This window comes from Calliopsis andreniformis, chromosome 12 (assembly GCF_051401765.1).
Source record: "Calliopsis andreniformis isolate RMS-2024a chromosome 12, iyCalAndr_principal, whole genome shotgun sequence".
Classification (NCBI taxonomy): domain Eukaryota; kingdom Metazoa; phylum Arthropoda; class Insecta; order Hymenoptera; family Andrenidae; genus Calliopsis; species Calliopsis andreniformis.
Window position 1 is genome coordinate 9,221,274 of NC_135073.1, and position 18,674 is coordinate 9,239,947.

The window sequence follows — 18,674 nt, forward strand, 5'->3', positions numbered from 1 at the left end:
TGATATCTGAGTAACCATGAAGTACCTTACATTAAGAAGATGGAATCACTTATTATTCACTACAAATACCGAAGCTTTAATTAATTACAATTTTAATTAAAACTCTTCATTCACATTTTTATGTTGAAATTATTTTGCGAAGTTTACATTTTATGAAACATTCTTTATATAAGAAAGCTTATGTATAATAAAATCAAGTAATGTAACTGGTACTTCAGTTATATAGTACAAAAGAGCAAGTAGGTTACTTATTACATTACTACAATAAAAAGTAATTGAATCTTCTCAGCATTACTGCAACGTCCAGTTATCAAGGTTGTTTCGCAGAATATGGAAACTATGTCGCAGCCCTGTACATCTAGAATGGTTGTGAATCCTTAATCGGCCTTACTCTAGGCGTCCACCAAGTTGGCATTGTTCTACTCTCTTTAGAGAAAGGAATACCAACGGAGCCTGCGTTTCGGCACTCATTCCCCACTCGAAGCTTGCTAATCGATTTCCGTTAACACGTGCCAGCGATCGATCCATGGATCGACTGCACACTTTATGAACGAGCATCGAACGACGCGAGCGTAACTCTTCTCTTGCGCCTTCTGTCACGTGAAAAACTTTTGCTCAAGACGCTCCAATTATGGGACGATGAGGTATATAATCAAATAATCGAAAAAATATTATTTTCGATGGCACTAGGAGAATCTTTGAAATTACGGTCGAAGTAAAATCATCTGGTCACACAAAAACGATTCCTTCTACTTTTGATAACGACAGGATCGCAGGAAAGAGTGGAAATAACGGATCTGACCAAATTGTTCAGCAGACAAAGGAGGCCAGTTAATTTTGCGTAGACTGTAATACGATACGAGCTGAAAGATTTCAATGAAGAATCGTCAAAATTGCGGCGTTGAACCGTCGAGCGATGGCTGACGCTCTTAGAATCCCAGAGAAACTAAAATCTAGTCTTCGATCGAAGTGGCAGTCTCTAGATCACGGATCACTTCGATGTAAATCGTATTTAGGCATCATCGTGTTTGATCAATGTACTCGCGAGCGTCGGAGGTCGCAGGTCGCAGCAGACAATCTCGAGAAGATACAGGAGAGCCTTTCGTCTGCGAGCACTTCCATATCTCTCATATCAGATCGGTTTAGTGCCAATTCGTTAGCCGATTAGAGCCTCGCGAGTGGTCATCGAATTTTGAGTCATATTTAGGATCATCGGTCGCGGGAGAAGACGTCGATGCGATTAGTTAGGTCGTACGAAATTCTAGGGAAATTGACGCGATTATCGAAAGTTGTTAGACTAATTGTTTCACAGACGAGCGATCGAAGTAGCGAAAGCTTTGGAAAGTGGACAAATGAAATAAGGGAAAGAGAAAGATTCGCGAACGGTTACAGATTAGAAAGCGACGACGAATGTAAAGTCTATTTCTATTGATACTTATGTATAATACGCTCTATCGCATGTTAATTGATTATTCTAACGGTACCTGCACTTACTATAGTTAAACTATATTATATCGCTCCCCTTGCTATCACCCTTTTGTCCTTTTTCTACCTTCTTTCTCTTCTTCGATCTCTCTTTCTCTATTTCTTTCTTTTCCCGCTGTCTTCTCACTCTGAAATTTCCGATTCTCACTCTGTCTCTATCTTTCTTCTACAGATAGACGAAAGGTGAAGAACACTCTTTAACAAAGCTTCCCAATTGTTCACCTTCGAATTTTAAACTTCACCCAAGAAAATATACTTGCCCATCGCTTCGCGCGTACCATTAAGTCTTGGATACTGTACATAATATATTATATACACGTAATATATTCGTTCTGCGATAAGCCAACGGACTATTGTAAATAAGAGATTGTACGATTTCGTTTGAAATACATAGAAACACGTTTTCTGTTAAATGGACACAATTTTTATTTTCGATATCACAATTAATCCTTAGTTACTGAAGTGAGATTTCACACACCTGAAAATTCTTTTTCAGAATGTTAAACTAAATTAGAGTACCAGTCGATCACTCTATAATAATTATTACAAGACAACCCTAATTATTAGTTACTAATTACAAGTTTATATGTGTATGAGTGGAGACTAAGTTATCATTTATTATAAATATTTCATGGAACTCCATTTAACTAGTTGGAAATTAATTTTCTAACAGGTTCACTGAGGAACATTTCAGCGAATTTAATCCGTTAATAACTAGAGTAAAGTGGAAAATGTCAGCTACAAAATCAGGTATTTGATTCCTGTGCAAATTTCACTCAATCATCCAAAAGGTTTTCAAGCCCACACACGCCGATAAAGGCTGACTTTTCGCAAGCTTTCGAAAATGCAGGGTCATGGTAACGCAAGCTACAACGAACGAGAAATTCCGTTCTCGTGACAGCGTCACAATGAGGCGAAGTTAAACGAATTCCACGAGCTATCGAATTTCTCTGCAAAATACGATTCAACAACAATTTTTCGTTTTATCGTGTTTCCTATGTTCCTCCAGTACCACGCTGCTCGAAATCGATACCAATTTATGAAGGACTGTTAGAGATAGAATATTTAATCGTGTACATGGAGTATTTATTAGCATTCGTTACATATTTATAAACCAAAATTATAATGTCACTTGAGGGAGCTCAAGAACTTAGAAGAAACTGTTGTACAACGTGTATGGCATGATGAAAGGTTTTAAACTGGGGAACTTGTCAAAGCTGCGCGCATTAATAATGAGCGCTACGAAACTTTGTTCATGCTTCACGCATTGCATAGTCTCTTCGTCACGATAGCAGAAATATAACTTAAAAATAGAAGACTCCTTTTTTATCTCGGACAGTTTATTTCAGTATTTTTCATTCTAAATAAACTTGATGGAAAAGTTTGTTACAAAGTGCTGTAAATTGCTGTAAATTGTCGTAAATTATCCAAAGGAATATTATGGTCGAACTAAAACGAACTGGTCGTATATTTCAGATAATGAGGAACAAGTTCTATGAAGTTATAACTTTTCTTGATGACTACAAATTTTACATCCACGTTGATGAAGTAAAGAATGATTCAGGAACGTTTCTCAGTTTATACTCTATGGTAATTGTGTACTGCATAACTGAATGATAACTAGAACACTTGTTTCCCTTCCCCCTACTAGTTTTACTACGTGTGTAAATCAATTTGGTGCATTTCTTAGCAAAGGTCAAACGTTACTTAAGAATTTCTAAACTTCCACGTTACTAAATTTAGAAATTTGTCAACTTCCAGATGTTAAAATTCCTAAATTTCTAAATTTTCAAATGGTTATGTATTCAAATGTTTCAAATTCCGAATGTCCAAACTCTCAAACTTTCAAATTATCAAATTTCAGAATTTACAAATTTTCAAATTTTCATATTATGAAGCTCTCGAACTCTTAAATTTGCAATGTTTCATAGATTCAAATTTTAAAGTATTCAATCCTTTCAAGAATCAGCTATCCACCTCGAAAACCAAATATTACCGTATCCAACTTGATGAGTTCCACAAATTAGCAAAGACTTACTAAAAAGTGAGTACTACGCTTAAGGAGTACTCCCCATACTATTCTGTACCAAGACTCCCTAATCGCACTACCACTGCCTCAGCAAATTCAGTACAGGAAGCACTACAAGCTCCACGAGTCACATGTTGCTTCCTCGCGGTGCATTTCAAATACTTCAGTGTGGTCACGGCAAGCGTGACTTCGCGTGTGAAGTTCGACAAATGGCATCGCGCAATTAATCAGCTCTTCCGCGGGAAGTCTTATTCGCGAGGACGAACGCGAGCAGTCGTAGGAGGGTCGCCGCGGAACCATCGAGCTTCGCGAGTGCTTCTGCCAGGAGGTTTCAGCGTCGAGTCCCATAGACGCCACGACGGTTCAAGGCGCAAGCTCGACATGGGGCAGAGCTTGCGAGCCATACGCTCGACGACCAGCCCTGTTTTCAAACAGTCGTCGGGGTTGCGTGGGTGCTTCGCGGTCGCGGGAGGCCCTTCGTTCTCCTCGATATCAACGTGCCACGGGAAGCAATGACACCGAGAAACATGGATGGCAATGAAAACACGATGAATCGTTGTTTTAAGCTCGAATGAGCACGGGACACGTGAAAATTGAAGTTTGAATCGATGTATAAAAAAATTGTGTAATATCTTCTCGTGACTACTCTCGAGTGAAGAACTTCAAGAAATTTCAGCGATTTTAAATTACTCTATGAACAGAGTAACGAGGCTGATTCTAGTTTTTCATTACGCTGAATGAATAGTGGTTCTGTCAGTGATTTATGGTCGATGACGGGTCAGAATTTTGGACTGCTGAATGTAACTCTACTTTATTTAATTGACTGTATCTGGGTTTGGTAGAAGACTTAACTTGGTTTAAGGGACTATGAAGTTGCTTTTATGTGTTTCCAAGATACCGCCAAGTTTGGCTAACTTCTTGAACTGAAGAGAGACGTGATATTTAATCGGGGACTGTCCTTGATCGAAGAGACTGGCGACATTTAGAGGAACTGCTGACAGCTCTGAAGGTAAAAGGTAGGAAGTGCTTCGCGGTAGTCGTAAGTGTTGCGCTGACAATGAGTTCTGTGGGGAACGTCTCTCACTGTATGGAGAACTTTGAGAATATGAGTCGAGGAATTGAAACTTACCAGGTGCCTGAATTTTTAAATTAGAAACTTAGCAGAAACTACCGACTATTTTTTTTACTAAAAAGCAGTAGAAGGTTGAAGATATTAAAAATATTTACAGCTTCCTATTTTCTTTTAAATTTTATATTAAAATTAAGAACTATCTGATCTTTCCCCAAAGATCAAAGAACACTTTTACCACTTTGACAACCATGTTATTGAAAATTATATCAAGCGTACATCGTGTTCCTGTATTCGAATTTAAATTAATTTTTATTCATCTCGTTGAAATTCCCCTTCTCTAATAACTTTCATTAAAAATTCTTGTTGATATGACAGAATATTACACATGACCATCAAAGAGTTGTTATCCACGTATCACTAACGTAATGTTCAAATTATAAATTGTTAGAAAGATATTAATTCACTTCAACAAATATTTCAGAGGCTGTATCACTGAGATGCAGAGTTAATACTTAATTACAGCTCATGCATCGTACTATGCTTCAGTGCACCATGAAATTCTGATGCAAGTACTTCAGAATTTCCCTCCGGGTGCGATTCAAACAAGTTACATTGTCTACGTCGAGAGAATGCCGAAGAAACCTTTTAACGGTACACGTTTAACAGAGTCTGAAAGTTTCCCAGAATCGATAGGTATTATTCTCGAATGGCCGTTAAGCGATCGTCCCTTATGCAGTAATAGGATTACGAGTATCTAATTGCGCGTCATCCAGCGGAGTGCATCTGTTTACACTAGCGTTGCAACTAATGAAGTTAAAACTCGGTAATTGCCTTAAGTGCGTTAAGCCTGACACGCGAGTGACATCAAGAAAGAAAGGAGGATCGATGAGGCGTACGTGAACAGGTGGACGCGTCAGCGTCTAAAAAAGACAAAATGATCGATAATCAGCGATGGTATTGGAACTTTGTTCTGCAGATGGTGGATTTAAAAAGGATTTATTATTCTGAGAGAGAAATCCACTGAATGCTTTTTGAATTTTTAAATGAGAGATATTAGATGGAGATTGTTAATTCACGTGACTAAGTCGTTAGAAAATAGATTGCAAATAGCGAAGAATTTTTTTTACTCTAATTAGAAGACACACCTATATTGGATCACGCCGTGGCTTAATGTGTACAGATGAAAATTACTTCAGTTAAAAAAAATTCAATTAGTAGAATTTCTGAATTCAAAGTAGCAGTGTCAAGAGCATCAAACATATAGAAGCCTTATTAATTAGATTATTTTCGTTCCTTTAGATGTAATATCTTTTTATTTAACTTTGAAAAAAAATTGTATTAACCAAAGTAATGTAAGATTCACTTTATCAATTATGAATACATCAATGATAATTCTTATATTCGAAGTCTCTGTTGAAACCTCACGATACTACTGAAAGTATCGTGAAATATTCCCAATACCTGACAATCTATCTCCTGGATCAAATAAGAAAGAATATCTTTCTGACAATACAGCGTCTTTTCCCTTCACCGTGATAAAATACATGAAATCGCAAGATCGAGGTATGAATTCAACTCTTTTATGTACATCCCACGACGTATTCTTGTACTCGCTTTCCCCTCAACTTAATATTCAGAATGACTTCCACCCACTCTGCAAAATCGTATTTCTCTTTGACATTTACACACTTCTACGTCAGTGTCTTATTCCAAGAAGCAGCTGTAACCATTTCCAAGATTTCTCCATTATTACTACATCAAACATTCGCGGGAACGATCATTCAAATTCTCTGAGAAAGCAAAGGTCACGCGACACGATTCTTGGACGAAGGGCTCCACGAAAAACGAACAGACTGATGTCTGCAAAAGACAGTCTGACCAAGTCAATCGATACGAACTTCTCGACGTTGGTACTAGTGTCCAAGGCAGCTGCTATGAACTTTCCCTTTTCCAGTTCCCGCGAAAACTCGAGGTCAAGGACAACCGAAATGAAAAATGATCATTGGTACGATTGAAGTTATGTTTCGATCGCGTGTCAGTCCTCGGACCTTATGTAAAATCGCGGTCTTACGTAATCGGAAAATCGATGTCATAAGCGACCTTTCATAGCCTCCGGGGGTGATATCACTTTTAGCAAGGACGAACTATGTTCCACCTCGAGGAACGTGTACCGCCAACTTCGAATGGCGGATCGATCGGTTTACGAAGAGATATTCTTAATGGAAGGTAAACAGTTCTGTGTATATAGGTGCATACCGACCAGACGGTTGACGAACAGGAATTTTCGTAGTACGCGAAACCCACAATCGATGAATCGTCGGGGGATGTTCGTGAGGAGAATATTTGCGGCGGGTGGGCGACCGAGACACCTGTTGTAAAGTGAACTGGGGCTTGTAAAATTCGCGGAGGAGGCAGCTTTCTTAGGAAGGAATTCGCCATCAATGGAATAGGGAATTAAACCACGCGATTTTGAGTGTAACTTCTCGTGTGAAAATAATACATTGGCTTACGTGGGCAACGAGTTCCTTCACTGGATGTTGAATGAAAACGAATCGTGACTGGACTCTTTTTACGGTCACAGTAGTGAATAGGCTATTTGTATGGTAATTTTTTGAGAAGTAATTTAGGGCGTAGGATAAAAGAGTTTAATATTTTGTAATCTTTTGCTCTATTAAGTAAATTGGTCATTAGATAATTGTTAATGTGAGCATGGAGAGTGTAATCGTAGAATTTTTTAATTTACTTGGCCCACTTTTTATTGTGAATTTAAAATACTTTTTGTCTGCTAGTTTGTAGAACTCATTAAACCATCAGTCCATTTTGGAGTCATCTTGCATATAATTTAGGAGGTATTGGTAATTGTGCACTTTGTCTTGTTAAATTTGCCTTGTTAAATTTAATACTTAAAAAGGAAACATCTAAAAATAAAGTGTACCAGGAACACTTTATTTAATCCTCTGAAAGTGTCTTGAAACAGGCAGTAAAGTAACAGTAATAAAAGTTTATGATTTAGTTGAAAATCATGACCCTGCAATCTCTACAAGTGAGAATAAAATAATTTTTCCAAAAGCAAATAAAAGAACAACTCTTGACACACCTTCCTGCTATTAACAGTTAATTAATATTCGTTAAAAAATACTAAAACAAAATAAATGCATCTTATTTTGCAGACAACTACAAGCTGACTTCACCTCTCTTCAGATTCCCTGAGTAACCAACACTTCCACGAAGTTTGATAGCGTACACCGCAATGGTACCAACAATTTATTCACGAAAGCGGTTCGGGCCAAATGGTACGAATAATCGCGAGGTCTGAAGAGGATCAAAGCTTGATGAGAACAGGCTCACGTTAATCCGCGCGTAAGTCAGCCTCGCTGTTCTTGAACGGAAAGAAGGGAAAGCAATTCGAACGAACACTCGAGATGGGACGGAAGCACAAACGTCGGCTGATACCAGAACAGGATCGCAGGATATGCGGCAGCATCTGCTTCTGTCAGTTCACCATTGTCATCAGCTGCGTCGCGTTAGTTTATCTAAGCGTGGCAATCTACATGCCGTCCCACAGGTAAACGACAACGTTGCCATCGATTAATCGTCCAAGGCCGATAGTAATTAAGTTACGACTCGTCCGGCCTTAATTTCCTCAGAGATCTATAACTCGCCATGTGACCCCGCCTTTAAGTCAAATCACCTTTTCCAACGAGATCGTTCTCACCCTTTTCATGAATGGCGTAACGTGCGATAGAAAACATGCCCTTGACCTATTCGGCGAAAGCCAATTTAATTCGCGACAGAGAATTGCCCGAAGATGAAGTAATTATGGATTGACGTTTTACGCGGGCTATTTCATAAAGTTCAAATGATCGTAAACAAAATTCATTTCGAACGTTTTCATAATGGGGACGAATAAACTGGATATTTTATGATGTATTTCAATGAAGCTCCACGATTAAAAATTATTATTGCGAGTTGAGGATATCGGCGCGGTTAGGAACAGCGAATACTCGCTTGTATTTTCAATACATTAGTGAATATTAATATAATGTCGACACGGTTAGAGCTTCGAGTGCACGAAATGCCGTGTTTCGTCACGCGAAATTCATCCCATCTTCGGGGAAATATTAATGAAGCTGGTGCAATTAATTTCAGAGCCTTTCACGCTGGTATCGATCCGGATCCAGTCATGTGCCAAACCATCGACACCACCTTAACCAATAATTGTGGCTGGGCCAGTTGTGGGGAGTGGTGCTTAACAAGAACCACTGGCTTCTGCCCTCAGATTCACGCGACCGTGAGAAGGAATGGTACGGACATTGTTTTTGAGAATTGCACGAACTTCAACAGCACACCCTGCCCGCAGGTAGGTCGTAATATCGATATTCTGTGCAATTGAAGTGTTGAGTATAATAAGGGCGAACACAATAATTTCCAAAATACTTTTTATTTTATTCGCTCTTATAGAACATAAATAAAAAGCGTTTACGTCGAAATTCGGATTTATTGAGCTCGCCCTTACTACCCTCAATGACTCAATTGTTACTGTATAGACTACCTCAAAACAATGATTGCGTAACGTAACTTGATTCAAAGCGTGAAATTGGATTCAATACAGCTTAATTTGGTAATTAGAAATGAAGGAATAATTTTCATTTTAAAGTGAATCTAAATTTTATTTAATTTGTTATTCAACTAATCATAAGTCTTATTTCCAAGTGAAATAAAAAAAGCATAAATGGCTATTCTTTATAGTTGTCGTAAAAGGGGCGAATGTTTGAATTTAAAACAGTTACGAAAAACGAATATGTAAATCTAGAGATATCGACTTAATGTACACACCTAATATTTTCCTACATCGTTATACGTTATATGTATCAATAATGTGTCTAGTTTATAGGCAGTCCTTTCCAGTGGGCACACTAGATAATTTATGACTAGAAATTTTCAAATTTTCAATATTATTGTAACTGATTTAATCTTAAATGAAAGTAAAGTCCAAATAATGGAATCATTATTCAGTTTACTGATACTTCAAACTCCCTATTCTAATGTAATTTACAAGTCTTTCTCGCTCAATTTTATTTAAAACACTTACTGAATTACAAGAAAGCTACATTTCACTTACACACACGACTTCGTCGTAAAAATGTACCAGAAGGAAAGTAGATAAATCACACTTTCAAGCGAACTGTAGTGAGGTCCATCAATAAACAAATAACCTGTATATAATACATAAAGCTATTTCATGCAACATAGTTTATAGACCATCAATACACATCTATGAAAAGATCTCTCGCCCCTTTACATAAAGATTTAAAGAGCACGTAACACAAGCCCTAACCGATATATTATTGAACGTTTTTCTGAATTTTTCACATCGACGATATCGGGTTTCCCATCGTGGCTGTAAGCGAACGCTAGCATGTAATATTTTTCGAGCCCTCCCTAGCGATGTAACAGCATGGACAAGCGAAATGGTTGGTTTCCGAGGAGACCGTGTGCCATTTGCTCCCGATGGAGACGCAACGAGGAATACATTGATCGACATATAACTTTAGAACCCTCTTCCGTGCAGAAAAATAAGTTTCGGAGATCAGTCGAACCTCCGTCAACTGATAATCGCGATGAATTCCGTCGATGACAACAATTTTCCATTACTTGCTTGCCGTGACGGAAATCGATGTCCCGCGTTTCGCATTCATCCGAACGATAGTTGATCCTATCGCGAAACGAAACCCTTCCTTTGATGATAGATACCTTCCAGTTATTATTGGAGGTGGCTGTAATTGCAATATTAGAGTATTGATTTTTCCCTTTCTTTGCTTCCCTGCGGATCCTTTTTTTAATACTTGACAGGGGTTACTGATAATGGAAATCATAAGAAGATATTAGTACTCAGTAAATATAAGTTTTGCATTTGTGTTTTACATCTTTGCACATATTGTCCTCAAAGATTCTGTACAGTGGAAAATAAATTGGAAATATTCATATCAAATAGAAGATTTTAACTTGTACGGATAATAAAATGTTACCAATATTTATTTATACGTAGAAGTATAGGATAAACCGACACAAATAAAATTTTCAATAAGTTTGAGTTAGTAAAATAATATGTTTTTTTAGCAAAAGCATTGAATCGAAACAACCCTACCTTCAAAAGAAAAAAACGAGAATTTAATAAAATAGTTCGAAAGTACCTTTCTCCAAAATAAAAATACAGTGACTTCTACTGTTTTCTTGGTAAGCACAGATACCTTAATTACCTGCACCCGTAAACTCTCAACTTTCTTAACTTAATACAGATAACATCTCCATGCATCACTCTCATCGAGCACACACCCACAAACATTTAAATCCCCCAGCCACCTTCAGACTCAATTTCCCAGTCGATTTCACCCCCATTGTTCCCCCAATCGAACGCATTGTTGCGTCGACGGTGACAAGTAATATCAAACGAGTGCTTCTATATTTACGCCAAAGCACCATTTTCCCTAGCTCTCCCTATTTCCTTGAGAAGGATGCACGAGAATCAATCGTTACCAAGTCGTCGGCTGCGTTTTCTAATTAACCGCGTGACACGAGCTGCTCCCTGAAACGCAGCTTTAACAGCATTAACGAAGGAAAATTCAGTTACGCGAGAAAGGACCCGAGAAAAAAGAAGTCCGCCCGTGTGATGTCGTTTTAGCTCGACACTGTCACCTTCCGCAGACAGGACTAATAGCGTCGGGTGCAAAAAAGCCCGTGGAAAAAGTTATTGCGAGCGAATCGGTTACCCTTCGAGCTTCAGTGCCTTTTGAAAAGGTCACGCTGTCACAGGACAGAGATGGAAAAGGGGCGAAGAAAGAATAGCTTGGTCGTAAGCCTCGAAACGCGATTACTTTAACGTTTTCGATTAGATGCCTGTCGAATGTGTCGTGTACACATTCGATGAGGGGTTTTTTTTTTTAACGAGAGCTGCACGCGATGCGTCGGGGAATTATACGAGTGAGTTTAGTAATGCTGTGTACGTAGACTGGCAGTTACTTCGACGCAGTAACCTCGTTTGCTTGCCACCTAACGCTCCCGATCGAGTTCGTCGTCTTGAATTACTTTCTAATGGCTCGCGTTCTGCTCTGCCACACCTTCAATCGATTCACTTAGTTCTACGTTATGCGATCGAGGATCGAACGTGCATGACCCTTCTTCTTTGAGAATTATTATTACTGATGCCTAGGGGTAGATTTCGTTTCTTCCGTTAACTCTTGCAAGTAAATGAAATTTACTCGTTTATAGCTAGAGTTTGCGATCAAGGTGATTCGAACGTGATAGGGAGCAATGAAACTAATCTAAAAATAACCATCAATCATGCTATCCTCGGGAAGAGCGAACTTGTCAGAAGGCAGAATATGGATTACACACGGGGGAACAACCTCGAAAATGAGGGTAGCGTGTAATGTGTGACTGGAGCACTTTTTTAGACTAATGCCTGAATATATGTCTAAAATTTTCATGGAGTAATGTAAATGTACAACGCACTGTATAGCAGAAACTTTTGTTATGGACTATTATTCGTACAAAGTTAAATGAAGAGAATGGTACATTTATTTCAAATGTTTCAAAATATTATTTAAATAGTACAACCTAATTAAAAGTATTAGGTATTAATTAAATAGTAGGATAGTGTCAATGTTCGTACCTTTTCAAAGGTATTTCGAGACTTATACTTTATGTCTGATCAGTGATTGACGTACTCCACTTAAACTACTATATTCTCCTTGCCTTAATAATTACACCTTCTATATCTATTACCAAATAAACTATTTTGCAAAATATCAAAGAAGATTTTATAATTTATCATTTTCATTACCTGTGTTACGAAATGTATACCATGTCTGACTACTGATTGATATATATCACTTAAAGGCTACTATTTTCCTTTTCCCAAATAAAATATTCCGCAAGAATCGATGGAAAACTATACTCTTGCGTTTCCATTTTCATTTTTCAGGTAAACATGGCCTTAGTAAAAAAATACAATTGCAATAACGGCAGCGAGTGCAGCATGCTCTCAGGGGTGTTCAGCTGCCATCTTGGTCACTGTGCCAACATCAGCCAGCTAATGCTATGCCATTACAAGGCCGATGGCATCGTGGTGGACAGTGAAAAGGACAACATGAAGCTTAACGGTTTCTTCAGTTGTAACAACTCCAGATGCACTAAGATCAAAAGTCCTTTCAGCTGCGATCGCTACTGCCCGAAGATGGACACGTCCAACGTAAACGTGTTCCTCATGCAAGATGACAATGTCATCATGGCGAAATGCGAACATGGCGTGGCACTGAACAAAGCTAACGGAAATTTGCCTGGGACCAGGCTGGACACACCTGTGAAAATCTGGGACGCGCAAAATGGGACCATCATTGCTAGCTGCATGGTGGTTGACAAAAAAGGGAATTCTGTCAGGTAAAAATGATAAATTAATTTAGGTAACTACGAGAATTGTACTGCTTTTGTTTCACATGAGTTTGGAAAGCTGCTTTGTTGCTACTCTAGAGGACCATTCACTAAGAAACGGGTTAGGGGTAGCAGGACAAATCTTATGGAATTCTGCTTTCTCCCTAGATTTCAATAACATATTCGAGATATTCTAGTGTTTTAAATATTGAGCCTGAAATCTCAAATTGTCAAATTTCTACATATTTAAATTTTCAAATTTTTCAAATAGTCGCAAATATTTAAAATATTTCATATATTTCAAATATTTAAAATATTTCATATATTTCAAATATTTAAAATATTTCATATATTTCAAATATTTAAAATATTTCAAATGCTCACAAATATTTGAAATACTTCAAATTTTTCAAATACTTGCAATTATTTAAAATGTTTCAAATTTTTCAAATATTTACGTTATTGTAACTTTTAAAATGTTTGTACGTGTTTCACTTTCTAAATTTCAATTCCGCAAATAGAATTATCTACCTGTTCAAGATGAATTTCACGTGGTGGCTTGATAAATGTAACCTAGCACAGCTGCAGCTAAAACCAGATTCTCACTATCAACTGAACAACAAATGGTTAAAACGTGAAACACAAATTAAATCGCACTCTATCTTACAAGTATAATGATAAATCAGTAGAATAATTCCCAGTAATTTCTAATGACCTATTTTTTTCTCCAAAATTCAACATTCAACAATCTAAGTGTAATCACCCTAATTTCAAACAGTAGTGTATGAAACTCTGTTGCGTAATTCCACTTCGATTGGTTCCTCGATCAGTCCTTTACCACGAATCTGATAAAGGATAGTAGTGCATTCAAGTAGACTCGATGTCTGCCAGCATAATTAAGATGTCAGGGAGCGAACAGCTGCGAATATCCGTATTATTGCCCTGAATGGGTTCAGTGTCAGTCTGTACGATTGAAGCGATCAAGGGACGAGCGAGAGACAGAGAGACAGAAAGGAAAGAGAACCGAATGAGCACGAGAGTTCGACGCACTTGGGGTCAACGTCTCAGAAGAGCTAAAGGAAACGATGATCCTCCCACCATTTCACCCTAATATTTTTCACCTTCCAATCTCAACGATTCGCAATTTTCGCAAAAATGAACTCTCGCGATAAGAAGCGACGGTGCACAATGGGCTTACCAGAAACTAGCACCGAGGCTACAATATCGATCGCGGAATTATACGCGAGAGCTTCGCTCCTCGCCATCCGATAAATCGTTTTTCGATTCCACTTCCTTCGAAATTCACGCGAGGTCCTGTCGTAATCTTTCACCTCGATACGCACTGTCACGGCTTGCATCATAATCATATTGATGGGATTTTGTTTGCCTGCAATTGCATCGAGTTTACGCACCAATTTGTATGAATAGGCTTTACGAATGGCCACAGGAAATCATTTGTCGGGTTTAATAACCGTAAATATCTCTCGATTCAATTCACGACGCGATAACTGTTCCATTTTGCGAACCATATCTGAAAATGGGTTCGCCCTCGGTTAGTGTGCCTACTGAATTTGCATTCCTGTGCCCAGTGCTTGGTATCAATTACTTCTTATCGGCGACACGTGGCGTTTCCGCGTGTGTTCTCTTTCTCTCCCTCTCTCAGTCACACACACATACACACACACACTCTCTCTTCCTATCCCCTTTCTTAGGGTCTCGAAGACACCGATAAGGATGGTATATTTCCATGGCAACCATTGATCGGGCTCTGCCCGATTCTCCCTATTTCCGAGTTTTTCTGCCTCGTGTGTTTTCTGCACGTTTCTCTTATTTCGATACTTCGTCTGTCCTCTTGTTCCTGCGGCTACCTCGTTGAGCCGTGGATAAAGAGGTCGCGCAAAGGCAGCGGGGAATGTAAAAGGAGAACTTATACACGGACCAATGGGGAGTCGCTGTTCCTTCCCAAAGGAAGATATTTTCAAAGAAAATTGAAGGTCTAGTAAAAATAAACATGTCGAGTATCTCTTGTGAGAAGCTGGAGATAAGAAATAAAAAAGTAAGAAACGAGTGATCGTAGGGATTGATACTGCTTACGCATAAAGTGCAATGAACTAGGAAAAATAAATCACCCGAGTCAGTGGAACGAGGAATTGAATTTTATACTTGAGAGATCGACTTTCGAATTGATGTTAGCTTTCTTGGGAATACTGACGTGTACATGAACCCTCTTTTTTAACTTTAGAAACTGAAAATGTATCATAAAAAATATATCAACAAAATGTAACAAATTATTATCATACTTCAAAATCAGTTATCGTCTCCACTTTTGTACATTTTGTTTCTCTTTATGATACTCATACTATCGACAATTCTTTCTGCTCATTTTTGCAGTTTGAATAAATTTACTATTATACAGATCGAGCACTTTCTTTTTTTGCGATTACCACACCTACAAGATACTGAATTTCGTTCTGGACACCTTGTATTTCGTCTCGTAAATGGAGTTCGGACTTGTTCACAGAACGCAGGACTGCGTGAATGGCACCCTGTTAAGGAATATTTCAGTGCCCGAACCATCAATCAACTTCACGAGTTTTCTGAATATATACGAGAAGAGTTTGCAGTATCCGGTGGATCCGACGAACTCCTACGTGCCAGCGCAACGATCCCTCACGATCTACAATAGTTCTCGTCTTTACATCAATTTAGAGGGTTGCGTCAACACGCTCAAGGGGGAATGTAAAGATTTTCTCGCCAGCCACGGCAGGGATGGCGACAATCAGACGGCCCAGAGCAGATACTCCTGCTACTATAACAAGGTATGCTGACATCTCAATCCCTTAAATTTAATATAAAATATTTGCATTGTTCTGGGTAGCTTTCCCATTACACCACCTTCATATTTTACTTGCGACTTTTATTCCATTATTCGCCCTTTATTAAGAATATTCTTCCTCCTCGTAAAATATTCAATTTCACAAACATTATGTTCCTCATTATTGTAATTTATGTAACATAATATATTATCGGACATTATAAATGTATTTTAAAATATTTATTATCATATAAGTGTATCTACGTGCATGAAATTCACATGAATATTGAACAATCAACGAATTTTAAGAGAAATTCTTTTCATTTTACGAATAACACAGTCGAGTTCAGCAAATACGTAAAAATAATGGAAAAAGCGTATTTTTTGCGGATATAGCCACTCGTTCGATAAATAAACGATATTTTGCGGAAGGTACAGTGGGTTCGTAATGGAAACGAGGAGGAAGAGAACGCAGCAGTCGGAACGAACTAATTTCATTACGGATATCGCGCGCCACGTTTTCATCTCGGCACGATCACCTTTTCCATTCAATTTCCCTGATTCGACTCATTTTATCGCCTCGCACAGTACCGTTTAATGAATTAACGTTGTATCGAGTTACACCCTAATCCTTCCCAAAGCAAAGCTTCAGAGGATGAAAGAATTCGATTTGCAACAGTCTGTCAACGACAGCCGAGATTGTAATCGGCTCATTTGAAGTTACGACAGTCTAGAACACAATGGCTCTGTATTTCATTTCGCGCTAATAATTCAAGGAAGGACGCGCCTCTTCCAGCGTTTCGATGAACATAGAGATAAACGTGTTACGTAGCTGCTGGCCCACATTATTCGCCGCGAAACGTGATTTAATGAGCGATTTGAGAGTGTTTCATATTATTCGAGGTGGACAACAATGGAAATTGCATTTATGGATGGAAAGCAAGAGCTCCTGTTCACTTCCATTAATTAGATCCACAGTGAAAGTATTTTGGAAACGTGAGACAGAAATTTTGCTTTCGCGAAATAAATTGTGGGAGCACTATGGCTATGCCTTCAATTTTGTTTCTTTTTCTTCCACATCGGCAGCTTTTTATTATCGACTTTACGCGTTTTATTGCTTCCAATTTTCAATGGGAATGAAATTGGATCACGGGAGTATATGTATTTTGTTCATCGTATTGTACGCACGAGGCTTTCGTGAGAACGATTTTACATTGCGTGTGATAGCGTTTCCAATGCTGCTAACTGCTGGGCAATTACTGCAGTATCGTGAAACCAGTAGCGTGAAATGAAATTGAAACAATATGGAGAAATTGTGTAAATCTTGAGCTAACGTATGTGCATAATTTACCGTAACCTGATTCTACATAAAATAATAAGATTAAACATCTGAAATAATAATATTCATTCTTTGGACCTGAAGAAAATTGACTTTCTTAATTATTCACAATTTTTTTTATTTAGGGTCACGATTACTCAGTGAATTAAAAATAAAAATGTAATAAAATATTGATTTAAAATTTAAATTATGACTTAAAAGAACCCTCCCACAAATAATATCTAACATTAATCATCGAAAAGGGTGTATGAGTCCTGTGCTAAACTAGTTGATCTAGGTTCTATTGTATTTTAGTCTAATTATCAACTGGTACGGTGTAGCATAAAATAAATTAAATTGAAGTTAAAATAGACTAACTCTATTTCCAAACAATTACACCGAAGTCCCAAACTCAGCTGTAATTCCTCTTAACCCTTTCAATCCTGAATGATCTTCCATTAGTTTAAAAAAACAGTAAATTCTACAGTACTACACAATCCTCTCAATACAGTCAAACCTTACTAACTCAAATCTTCATAATTCGAAAATCTCTATAAGACCACAATTTTGTTAATTCCCTTTCACTTTGCTGTAGAAACCAGTACACAAGACTACAAACTTATTTTAACTTGAATTATTTGCCACATGCTTAAGCGTGTTGCAATAACAAAAAATAGTTTAACATTCACCTTTGAATCCTTACAATTAGAAAAATATTAAGTCTTGTTCAAAGCATCTGTTGGACGAACTTTAGTATATTAAAACAATCTCACTCCAAAATTTGAATAAAACGAAATCTCCATAATCAAAGATTTTATCTCTTCCCTCGACCTTCGACTGTATTTCCCTTATCATCTAACAAACCAACCAAATCTTCTGTTCCAGAACAACTCGTTCTTCGTAGTGGCTCGCTTCGACCTAAACAAAACGCGAACTGAGCTGCTGATCGCCATAATCATACCCTCTGGTCTGTTCGTTATCAGTCTCACTACCCTGGTGATTATCACGCGCTCGGTCCAGGTGGGAGACGACGCGAAGATGCGTTGCAGGTACTGCGTGGATAAACAGGAAGTCGAGGGCGAGGACGAAGGGCTGGTCGAGGCTACACCCTCGTCTTCGCAAGGTCATATGAATGAAAACGAGATGAAAAGCATGGCACTTTAGCAGTTTAAGCCGCCAGGGACGAGCACACGCTACGAGAGGGTGCCATTGATCGACACAGACGAGGCTGAGGACTCGTTTTAACGGGGACGAGCGACTCGTCGCGTTCCTCGATTAAAATTACAGTGAATTTGATCGATGGTGGCACGAACGTTCCCTGTGAACTTTGAGCACGTTCCGAGCGTGAAACAGAAGCTACGTGGAACGTCGAGGAACGGTGGTGTCGAGTGTGAGCGCGAGACTTGCATCGAGTGGTGGAAGTTGATAGAGTTCTTTCGAGGAACAAACGCAGAAGACACCGTGAGTGTGTGTACTTCCGTGAATTTTGTGAGTATGGCAACCTCAACGAATTAAGGGCTTGTAG

General features: G+C 38.4%; 2 protein-coding genes across 2 annotated transcripts in view; one reads left to right on the forward strand and one right to left on the reverse strand.

Annotated features, from left to right (window-relative positions):
- LOC143185487 (cilia- and flagella-associated protein 298) overlaps positions 1-18,674 on the reverse strand; it is an 83,796-nt gene that overhangs the window by 55,839 nt on the left and 9,283 nt on the right. The gene's annotated exons all lie outside the window — the stretch shown is intronic.
- Teh4 (tipE homolog 4 phospholipid transfer protein) lies at positions 3,998-18,335 on the forward strand. Its single transcript, XM_076389288.1, has 6 exons — positions 3,998-4,530; positions 7,757-8,151; positions 8,736-8,946; positions 12,571-13,025; positions 15,538-15,835; positions 18,035-18,335. The coding sequence occupies exons 2-6, from the start codon at positions 8,009-8,011 to the stop codon at positions 18,311-18,313; spliced, it is 1,386 nt and encodes a 461-aa protein (XP_076245403.1). The 5' UTR covers positions 3,998-4,530; positions 7,757-8,008; the 3' UTR covers positions 18,314-18,335.

What these genes read in the sequence shown, in the direction of transcription:
- Teh4 (XM_076389288.1), top strand. Translation starts at nt 8,009, where the DNA reads ATGGGACGGAAGCACAAACGTCGGCTGATACCAGAACAGGATCGCAGG. An exon ending in ATCTACATGCCGTCCCACAG is followed by an intron (nt 8,152 to 8,735) that starts GTAAACGACAAC and finishes AATTAATTTCAG; the next exon opens with AGCCTTTCACGCTGGTATCG. An exon ending in AAAAAAGGGAATTCTGTCAG is followed by an intron (nt 13,026 to 15,537) that starts GTAAAAATGATA and finishes ACTTGTTCACAG; the next exon opens with AACGCAGGACTGCGTGAATG.